Source organism: Mandrillus leucophaeus, unplaced genomic scaffold (genome assembly GCF_000951045.1).
Source record: "Mandrillus leucophaeus isolate KB7577 unplaced genomic scaffold, Mleu.le_1.0 Scaffold2, whole genome shotgun sequence".
Taxonomy (NCBI): Eukaryota; Metazoa; Chordata; class Mammalia; order Primates; family Cercopithecidae; genus Mandrillus; species Mandrillus leucophaeus.
Genome location: NW_012102031.1, coordinates 568,853 through 579,576, shown reverse-complemented (window position 1 = coordinate 579,576; position 10,724 = coordinate 568,853). Strand labels below are relative to the sequence as shown.

Below are 10,724 nucleotides of genomic sequence, written 5' to 3'. Positions count from 1 at the left end.
TCGCTCTGTCGCCCAAGCTGGAGTGCAGTGGCGCGATCTCGGCTCACTGCAAGCTCCGCCTCCTGGGTTCACGCCATTCTTCTGCCTCAGCCTCCTGAGCAGCTGGGACTACAGACGCCTGCCACCACACCCGGCTAATTTTTTTTGTATTTTTAGTAGAGATGGGGTTTCACCATGTTAGCCAGGATGGTCTTCATCTCCTGACCTCGTGATCTGCCTGCCTTAGCCTCCCAAAGTGCTGGGATAGAGCCACCGTGAGCGGCCCGAAACCTTGTCTCTTAAAAAAATAATTAGCTGGGTATAATGGTGCATATGTGTAGTCCTAGCTATTGGGGAGGCTGAAGCAAGAGGCTCACTTGAGCTGGGGAGTTTGAGGCTACAGTGAGCAGTGATCACACCACTGCACTCTAGCCTGGGTGACCGAGTGAAACCCTGTCTCTTAAAAAAAATAAAAGAAGAAGGAAAAAAGAAATGAGTAGAGAGGGGTTTCCAGGTACAGGGAACAGCATGAGCCATGATTATCGAGATGGAGAAGACCCTAAATTTGACTTTTCCAATAACTGATCCTGAAGAAGAGGCCTGGGTCTCCCTAGCTAGTAGGCTGCCAGGTACCCGGGGTCAGCTGTAGGACTGACCTCTCTGGTACATTTTCTTTTCACCCCCAGTGATAGAGGAAGGTGGTGTTAAAATGAAGCTGACCGTCATCGACACCCCGGGCTTTGGAGACCAAATCAACAATGAAAACTGGTATCTGTCTGCCTCTGAGATCTTTGCCCTAAAGACTCTGATGGGAAGATACTTACTATGGTGCAGATTCATTTACATTGAGAACCATCTGCACCCTCCATGCTCCGCAGTTCCTGACAGCCCAGGCAGAGGCCAGGGTCCCTGGGGAGCTCCACCCCTGCTAACTAACCATCCAGGAAAGCCATCGATGCGGGGGCTGAGGGGGAATCCAGCAGCAAGTATTCTAGGCCCACCAGGGAATGAGATGGATGTAAGGAGATTGCTACCAGACCATGCCTAAACTGAGCCCTAGGTCTTCTTCTTCTGATGCATCTGTCTACTTCCCCCCCCATCAGCTGGGAGCCCATTGAGAAGTACATCAATGAGCAGTACGAGAAATTCCTGAAGGAGGAGGTGAACATCGCCAGGAAGAAACGCATCCCTGACACTCGTGTCCACTGCTGCCTTTACTTCATCTCCCCCACAGGACACTCGTATGTACCAACCCCGCCCCTATTGCCAGGCCCGCTCTGGTTCACATCATCTGTGTCCATTCTGGATCGGATGATCCATCCGTTGACTCAGCTAGGGAGGGCCAGATGGGCTGGAATATAGTCATGGCCCGTGACCTTGCGATTCCTCAGATTTTCCGTGAGGAAGTCCGACTTCCTTGCTAGGAGGTTAAAACTGTCCAACATCAGCCACCAGTATCTGCCCACTGGTGTCCCAGCAGCACAGCACAACTGTATCAGCAAAGAGGACTTGGTGTGTGTGAGCAGAGGGCACTTCATTTATTCACCAAATACCTGCTTTGGAAAATAATTGGAGTTGGGGGGAGCAGCAAGATGGGTGAAATAGGGCAGGGCAGGGCAGGGCTCCCGCATTGGGGCTGGTGTTTGGAGGGTAGGGACCCAGCTGTAGGCATTTGGAAGGTACCAGCCTGGAGTGAGGCATCGTGTGTCCAGAGATGAAGGCCAACCCTTATAATGAAGTACTGTCTGATAGGCAGAATAAGACACACACAAGCGTGTTGGGAACTCTGATTGTGAGTGACGGGTGGACCCCATGAAGGAAGTGCTGGGAACAGGCAGAGAATGGAGATCCCAGGGGGCAGGCCAGCAACCTTCCTGCAGAGATTGGGGGAGGGGGTCCCATAATGTTACTAAGCCCAGATGCTGGGCCAGAGTTAAGCTCTTCAGAGAATGGCACAAGCAAGTTAGGCCCCAAATTTTGTAGGAACCAGGCAGTGATGGTAGGGGGAGGAGAGAGATGAAACAAGACTCCTGGGAACTCAACAGAAGGCTGGTTTTATCCCTTCCTAGGCTTCGACCCCCCCAGTCAGAATGAACCATCAGACAACCTGACTTAATGAGTCCCCGAGGTTGCAAAATAGAGCCAAGTTGGGGTCTCAGAGCCTGAGGTAGGATGGGGGCATAGACTGTCAGATTGTAGGAAGGGCAGGGCCCCTAGCTTGGCCCTGCAGAACTAACTCTGGGGGCTAGGAGGAGACCTGTCAAGAAGTAGTCTGATAGGCAGAACAAGGCATACACACTAGGCATGGTGGCTCTCGCCTATAATCCCAGCACTTTGGGAAGCCGAGGCAGGAAGACTGCTTGAGCCCAGGAGTTCGAGACCAGCCTGGGCAACATGGCAAGACATTGTCTCTACACAAAATTTAAAAATTAGCCAGACATGGTGGTGTGCACCTGTGGTCCCAGCTCCTCTGGAGGCTGAGGTGGTAAGATTGCTTGAACCCTGGAGGTCAAGGCTACCATAAGCCAATGACTATACCACTGCACACCAGCCTGGGTGACAAAGCAAGACCCTGTCTCAAAACAAAACAAAACAAAACAAAACAAAACCACACAGTGTCATTGTTGTTGTTGTTGTTGTTTGTTTTTTATTTTTAGGACAGACAAAAAAGGAAAAAAGGCACACACGCACAAAGACATATGAGTAGAGACAACAGTCCACAGATGCTCCAAGGAGAAAGAAATCCCTGAGTCAGAAAAGATGTCATGAAGTGGTGGTTTGAGGGGGGCTTACAGAGAGGCAGGATCTGCATGGGGACGGAAGAAGAAAAAGGCAGGTGTTGAGGCTGCTCTGCAGACGGCAGGGCAGTGGGGCTGTGTCGGAGAGGAGAGGTAGCAGCCTCGGGGCCTCAGCCAGATGCCCAGCCCAGTCCTCTTCTCCTGCGGTGTCCTGGAGTGGTGGCGGTGGCTGAGTTGGGGAGGGCGAGGTGGCTCTGACGATCCCACCTTTTCTGTGACCCAGCTTGCGACCTCTGGATCTCGAGTTCATGAAACACCTCAGCAAGGTTGTGAACATCATCCCTGTCATCGCTAAGGCTGACACCATGACCCTGGAGGAGAAGTCTGAATTTAAGCAGAGGGTGAGGCCTCCTGTCTTCTTTTCCTGTTCCCATCCCCTCCTTTCTCTCCACTGGCTTCAGGCCATGTCCTAGCCCTCATCATTCTGCCTTTACCCCCACCCTCAACCCTCCCCCAATTCTCCACCCCAGCCCCTACTTAACCATTCAAAGGGCTGAGGTTGGTGGTATCTGGGGACTATGATGAAGAAAAGATGGCGCAGCTCCAGTCTGCCTTCTTCCCACCTTCCAAACCTGTCTGTGAAGACCACTGAATACATGTATCACTGTGAACATAAGAAATCACTCCTCAAATGTTAGCCTACTTGAAGGACTTGACGACTAGACTGATGATTTAGTCATCTGGCCACTAGTCCTCACTGGCATCTTTTTTTTTTTTTTTTTTTTTTTTTTAAGTCTCTGTCTGTTGCTCAGGTTGGAGTGCAGTGGCGCAATCTTGGCTCACTGCAAGCTCTGCCTTCCGGGTTCTCGCCATTCTCCCGCCTCAGCCTCCTGAGTAGCTGGGACTATAGGTGCCTGCCACCACGCCCGGCTAATTTTGTTTTTTTATTTTTAGTAGAGACGGGGTTTCACTGTGTTAGCCAGGATGGTCTTGGCTAGTCTCGATCTCCTGACCTCGTGATCTGCCCGCCTCGGCCTCCCAGAGTGCTGGGATTACAGGCCACTGCGTGAGCCACCGCGCCTGGCCGTCACTGGCATGTTCTATAAGCTCAGTCCTGTGCTGGATGTACAGGGTTGGGGAAGGGAGATTTGAGAGAAATGAAAAGACAATTGCTGCCTTTAAGAAACTTATAATTGTCTGGGGGCGGTGGCTCACGCCTGTAATTCCAGCACTTTGGGAGGCCAAGGTGGGTGGATCACCTAAGGTCAGGAGTTCGAGACCAGCCTGGCCAACATGGTGAAACCCCATTTCTACTAAAAATAAAAAATTAGCTGGGCGTAGTGGCATATGCCTGTAATCTCAGCTACTCGGGAGGCCTAGGCAGGAGAATCACTGGAACCCGGGAGGTGGAGGCTGCAGTGAGCCGAGATCGCACCACTCTGTGCAGAGCAAGACTGTCACAAACAAACAAACAAACAGACAGACAAAACTTACAATCAAATGGAACAACGAAGAGGTCCTGGATGGTTTCCTGGAGAAGGCAAGACTTAAGTCGACCTTGAAAGAGGGCAGTCTCGGAGTAGGGGGAGCCTCACCTTTCTTCCTTCCAATCAGGAATATAACATGCAGGGATCTGAGCACTCCCCAGTGCACTCAGCTGTGCTGCTTGTGTAAATCTCAGTCTCATGGACCCTGAGATGAGCAAGCTGGTTGCGAGGCGCCTGAGACCTGAAGTTGCACCACCTAGTCTCTTCCTCCTCTCAGGCTAGGCTGTAATTGTATAGCTGGGGCTTGCATTTATTCACCATCCTCCTGCTGCTCAGGGTCTCAGAGTTCAGAGATGACTGTGGATTATCCAAGGCTGGGTTCGGCTTTCTGACCTCTGCTCACACACATAGGTGCACACACCCCTCTTTTCCATTATCCTGACACTTGACTACCTTGCTTCTTCTCCTCTCCTCTAGGTTCGCAAGGAGCTTGAAGTAAATGGCATTGAATTCTACCCCCAGAAGGAATTTGATGAGGATTTGGAGGATAAGACGGAGAATGACAAAATCAGGGTGGGTGCCTGGGGCACTGCTGCTCCACAGATGCCCCCTTGGGACTTCTGGGATGTGTATTGTGCACATCCTCTGTCTTTTCACTTTCTGTACTCCCCCCAACCTTGCCTGACCCATACCAGAAGTGACATGGGGGGAGAAGGAGGACTATGGCCCTGGACTGTGAACCCACAAAAGGGCTCCCTGTACCAAAAAAGCCTTCTATCCCCAGACCACACAAAAGCCTTCTTTCCCCCGACAAGGTCTGGCAAAAACAGTATGTGAGGTGATGGGAGGGGCAGCAGGCAGGAAGAGCATTGGGCTGGGGTCCAGGATGATCTATGCTCTGGTCAGACCCTGCCTCAGTTTCTCCTCTATGAAATGCAGGGCTTAGATTGAGTGGCTTATAGGCTATTTTCCCCCTCTAGAATAACTTAAAAAAAATTAAATTGGCTGGACGTGGTGGCTCATGCCTGTAATCCCAGCACTCTGAGAGGCCTAGGTGGGAGAATCACTTGAGCCCAGGAGTTCAAGACCAACCTGGGCTACACGGCAAAACTTATCTCTACAAAAACTGCAAAAATTAGCCGGGTGTGGTGGCGCATGCCTGTAATCCCAGCTACTCGGGAGGCTAAGGCAGGAGAATTGCTTGAACCTAGGAGGCAGAGGTTTCAGTGAGCTGAAATCGTGCCATTGCACTCCAGCCTGGGCAACAAGAGCAAAATTCTGTCTCAAAAAAGAAAGTACAAAGCTCTCTGCAGCTGAAGGACAGCTGATTCCTGAGGTTAACCAGCCAAGCAGTGGTACAATCAGGACTGGACCCAGGACTCTTGAATCTCAGTCAGGTGTTCTTTTCAAGAGACCAAGCCTTGCCCTTGCCATCAGTGGTATCTCTGAATGAGCATCAGAGGTGTGTGGTTCAAGGCTAGAGGACCATATGCCGTCCTGTTCCTGGGTGTCCAGGTTGTTGGAGGATGACGGTGCACATGTGTCTGGTTTGTGTTTCTGCCCCATATAGCAGGAGAGCATGCCTTTTGCTGTGGTGGGAAGTGACAAGGAGTACCAAGTGAATGGCAAAAGGGTCCTCGGCCGAAAAACTCCATGGGGGATCATCGAAGGTAATTCACTGCATCTTCTGAAAGAACTGGTTGCTGATCAGTTATCCAGTCACCATTTATTAAGCATCTATAGATCAAGGCACTGTCTCAGGACATATGAAATGAATGCCAGCCAGATTCTGCTCATAAGGAGCTGTATTACAGTCTCATTGAGAAGATGATGCTCACAGGCAGGAGTAACGAGAGACTGATTTAGCACCTGACTGGGTGGCACTGACTTGGTGCATCAAAGGAGTTCAGAACATGGAGAGATTAGTAAGGCCTGGAAAAACTGGAGAAAGGTTTTCATAGGAAGAGGGATGTGATCTGACAAACTGCCGAAGGGTTGTTCAGGTGTTGCCATTTCCATTTTATTATGAATGGATGTGACCTTGGGCGGGTCTTGATGATTCTGAAAGTGGTCAAAGAATCACTTCAATGATTTCATTCAATATAATATAATAACCCTATGAAGGGAGGAGGGTGGGTGCTCCTGTTCTCAGAATATAAGCCACTAAAGCACTGGAAGCTTAGGTTAAAAGCCTTGTCCAAAGTCACATAATTCGTTAGTGGTGAAACTTGATTTCAGACGCAGATTTTGTTTTTTTTTTTTTTTTTTTTGAGAGGGAATCTTGCTCTGTCATTCAGGCTGGATGATAATCCAGCCAGTGAGCTGGCCCAATCTCAGCTCACTGCAACCTCTGCCTTCCGGGTTCAAGTAATTCTTCTGCCTCAGTCTCCCAGGTAGCTGGGACTACAGGTGCAGACCCTAATTTTTGTATTTTTTATTGAGCCCAAAAAATTAGCCCAGCTAATTTTTGTATTTTTCATAGAGACGGAGTTTTGTCATGTTGATCAGGCTGGTCTTGAACTCCTGACCTCAGGTGATCCATCTGCCTTGGCCTCCCAAAATGCTGGGATTACAGGTGTGAGCCACCATGTCTGGCAATTTTATTTTTATTTTTAATAGAGGTGGGGTCTCATTATGTTACCCAGGCTAATCTCGAACTCCTGGGCTCAAGTAATCCTCCCACCTTGGCCCCCCAAAGTGCTGGGATTACAGGCGTGTGCCACGGCACCCAGCCCCTTGTCTTAATCCTCATTCTGTTCCAACAGTGCTTTGCCAGTGATTTGCAAATACTAGGTATTCAATATATGTTGAATTGGATTTGTCATGTAGTGCATGACCTTTTTAAAATGGCTCAATTATTTTCTCTGTGTTACTTCCAATCGGATTATAAGCTTCTGAAGAATGGGAAGTGTGTCTTAGGCCTTGGCCAGTTTCTCAGACTCAGTATTAGTTTTCTCTTCTATAAAATGGTAAAAATTATAGTCCCTCTTGGCTACTATTCCACAGCGTCTAGAAGAGTGTTGTGCCCATTGTAGCTACTTAATAAATATTTGTTCAATGAATCAAATCCAGTACACCCAAGTAAGCAAACCTCTGGAAGGGTTAGAAAAAATAACCTGTCCCATAGCTTTCTCCTAAATGCCTCCGTGACCTGAACAGACGTTCACCTCCTGGGTGTTGCTGTATTGATGAACTGACTACCTGTTTTGCTTTGTTTTGTCTTGTTCATAGTGGAAAACCTCAATCACTGTGAGTTTGCCCTGCTTCGAGACTTTGTCATCAGGTAAGATGTCTCCCCTCCAGCTGTGTCCTGATGGCAGGCTGAATTATTTGGGGTCAGGGTCTACATATTCAAATTCATCTCCTGCATCTCCAGGTCTCTCTGACGGAGCTTTCTGCCCCAGTTCCAGCTCCTGTCACAGACTGGAAGGGGCTGTAGAAGAATCCTTAGCTCCTGGGAGTGGGTCCCAGTCATTGGGTCCAGTCACTCGAAGTGATGTGTGTCACCGCCTCCTCTTCCTGCCCCTAATTGCAGCCCTCTTCTTCTTACCCTGTGTCCTCTAGGACCCACCTCCAGGACCTCAAGGAAGTGACACACAACATCCACTACGAGACTTACAGGGCCAAGCGGCTCAATGACAATGGAGGCCTCCCTCCGGTGAGCGTGGACACAGAGGAAAGCCACGACAGTAACCCATGACGACCACTTCTCTGTGTCATCACACATACCCACTTCACACACACACATCCCAGATACCACCACCAACCACCTTCTTCCTCTCAACTCTGTCCCGCAGGCAGGCCTGTCTGGTATTTGTGGAGCATCTTGTCTACATTGTGTGTGTGTGTGTGTGTGTGTGTGTGTGTGTGTGAAAGAGAGAGCGAGAGAGCCTGTGTGTGTGCATGCAGGGGTGAGGTATTTTCACTGCCCTCCCTGGAGAGTCCCTTGTAAGTTTGGCTCCTCCATGCCTGTCCATTATCTGTCTCCTTTCCTTGTGTCCCAAAACAAAGCTGTTTTGCCTCACTCAGGAGATCTCGGGGAGGTTTCATTTAAAAGTGTTGGGAGCAGGTGAGCCACAGGCAACTCTTCTCTCAGAACCTGCACACAATCTGGGGCTATAGAGATTCTCCAAGGACAGATGGCAGCGGAACTAGACCTGAGTAGGGGGCAGGGAGTTCAGGACAACCCTCCCTGTAAGTGGGGGGTGGTCTGGAGGTAAGACAGGGGCTTCCTGGGACAAGAAAGGCCATGAGAAGGCAGAGAAGTAGGCCAGAGCTGGGTTCTTGCAGAAAGCATCAGTGCCTACAAGTGGAGCTCCACCCTTCAGTCTGTGTCGTGTTCACTGTCCCAAAGCTACCACCTGTCACCAGAGCCTACTGCTGCTCTCCACTCACCTGGCCTCTGCTGTCGGGTCAGTGCCTGTCTCTGCTTCCCACTCTGTCTTCTTTCTCCCTTTCCCTCCTTCCCTCATACACTGCTTTCTCTCCCTCTCTCCTGCCTGTCTCTGACATCTCTCACTTCCTTTTAGATGAATCTACTTTAGGTTAATTCCTATATTTAGCATTTATGCCCAGTCTGCTTCCAGAAATGACTTTAGGCTGCCTTCACATAAAATCACAAAAGTACAGGACAGTATAAACTGAGATTGCCAGAGAAATCTGGGGCAAAGAAAGGAATAGGAAAGAAAGTTTCTGTAGTCAAGCACTGGAACAGGCCCTGAGCTCATAGGCAGCCAGTGCAAAGAGGGAAACACAGTGAGTTATGCAGTTCCCAGTGTCTAGTTAAAGGAAGCGCACATGCTAGTCACGTGAGACAACCTTTTATGGGGACATCAGATACTAGAACTAATTCTAAAGAAGTATCAGAAACAATATACATTATTTGTCTTTCTTAGTGATTTGGCTTCAAACACAGAATTTTGACCACACCTCTCTTTTCTCTGTCAGACTTCTCTCCCCTCTAAGCAGGCTTCTCTGTTACTCCATTTGCCTCATACATACTTGACCTCTCTTTTCAATTCCCCATCACTTTTGTGCTGAAGCTAATTACATTTATGTCTGTCTTTCTCTGCTTTTCCCTAATTCCCTCTCCTCCCGACTCCTACAGACATTCCCAATGATACCCACCCTCATACATTTAGGTTTTTCTTGCCTTTCCCTGAAGCCCTATATTTATTAATGCATATATTTTCCCCGTTTGTTTTACAAGTAAGTTACTCTTTTCCTTTAATCTGTAAGATTCGTGAAATTTGGGGCCGGGGAAACAATTTAGCCTTAGGAACGGGAAAACACCAAGTGAAACTGTTTACAATAACCTCATACAACCTCCTGTCCCATTTCCTGGTTCAGCCTAGGTGTTTCACTGGTCCTCTACGAATCCCAGCACTTATAATCCCAGTCTTTTATCACTCAGGTGCTAGGAAAAAACATAGACTCAAGACCCAAGATTCAGTGGACCAGGAGAAAGGTGGGGGGTGGTCAGGTCACTGGTGACCCCAAACCTATGGTCTCGATCTTTCCTGGAGGCTGCCAACCCAGCCCTCATCCTCCCTTGCTCACAAAGTTACAGGGTAGGCACCTGTCAGGATAGAACAGCAGCAGTGCTACAGCCCAGAGGTTACTACACTTCAACAGAACAGGGATCCTTGGCTGCTATAGAAGCAGCCCTGTTTGGAGACCTTGGACCAGCAGGGGAAGATCTATGGGCATGGGAGGTGGGCGTTGGAGAGGCTGAGTAGGAATGGTGCCTGGCACCCCTGAACCATAATCTCAGCCTCCCTGGAGAAGCTATTTTATATGTCTTCTGCCAGCTGCTGGTCTCCACACCCTCAACCGTTCTCAACCCCCCTGCAGGGAGAAGGCCTCCTGGGCACTGTCCTTCCACCTGTGCCAGCCACCCCCTGCCCCACTGCTGAATGAAGTCCATTTCAAGCGCTGCTTCTCCCTCCATTCCTCTCAGCTGTTATTGCTTCAGGGCCAGGCCCTTTTTAGTGCTGTGCTCGTCCAGCTCACCACCACAGCCCCTCTCAGCCCTCAGTAGGTGGGAGGGGCCAGCTGCCTCTTTAGGACAGTTGCATCTTCCATTTATCCAAACCACTCCTCTCCTCCCAGTGGAGTGGGGTTCTGCCAGCACTGCCCTACCACATCATCTGTGTCAGCCGGTCCCAGCCCATCTGCAAGGCGAAAGAACTCATTAAGAGTTTCTTCTGCCCTTGTAAGCCCATCCCAGCTACTTGTAACCATCTCTAAGGGCAATGGCATTGCTCCCTACCCATTCATCTGCATGAGCTACTCTTGGCTTCCTTAAAAAGTCAAGAAAGCAATTTTTCTGCTTGCTAGATTCATTGAGATCAATTGTGTGAGCCCCAACGTGGGACAAGGGTGTCTCCTTCATCACTTAAAAGTATTCATGAGGGTGGGTCACTACAGATGTTGGGGAGCAAGGGCTAGGATCACTTTTTAAAAAATCACCACTTGTGGCTGGCCCAGAGTGCGGTTGTACATCCTCCTCACCTCATAA

At 49.5% G+C, this 10,724-nt stretch overlaps 1 protein-coding gene across 1 annotated transcript in view; it reads left to right on the top strand.

Moving 5' to 3' along the window:
• Positions 1–10,718, top strand: part of SEPT3 (septin 3) — a 22,162-nt gene extending 11,444 nt beyond the window's left edge. Inside the window, exons 3-9 of the mRNA XM_011978750.1 lie at positions 1,214–1,220; positions 3,001–3,118; positions 4,682–4,777; positions 5,775–5,874; positions 7,436–7,487; positions 7,769–7,862; positions 10,058–10,718. Coding sequence (XP_011834140.1) covers positions 1,214–1,220; positions 3,001–3,118; positions 4,682–4,777; positions 5,775–5,874; positions 7,436–7,487; positions 7,769–7,862; positions 10,058–10,123 — 533 coding nt within the window. The 3' untranslated portion in view covers positions 10,124–10,718. The remainder of the gene's footprint in view (positions 1–1,213; positions 1,221–3,000; positions 3,119–4,681; positions 4,778–5,774; positions 5,875–7,435; positions 7,488–7,768; positions 7,863–10,057) is intronic.
• The last annotated feature ends 6 nt before the right edge of the window (positions 10,719–10,724 follow it).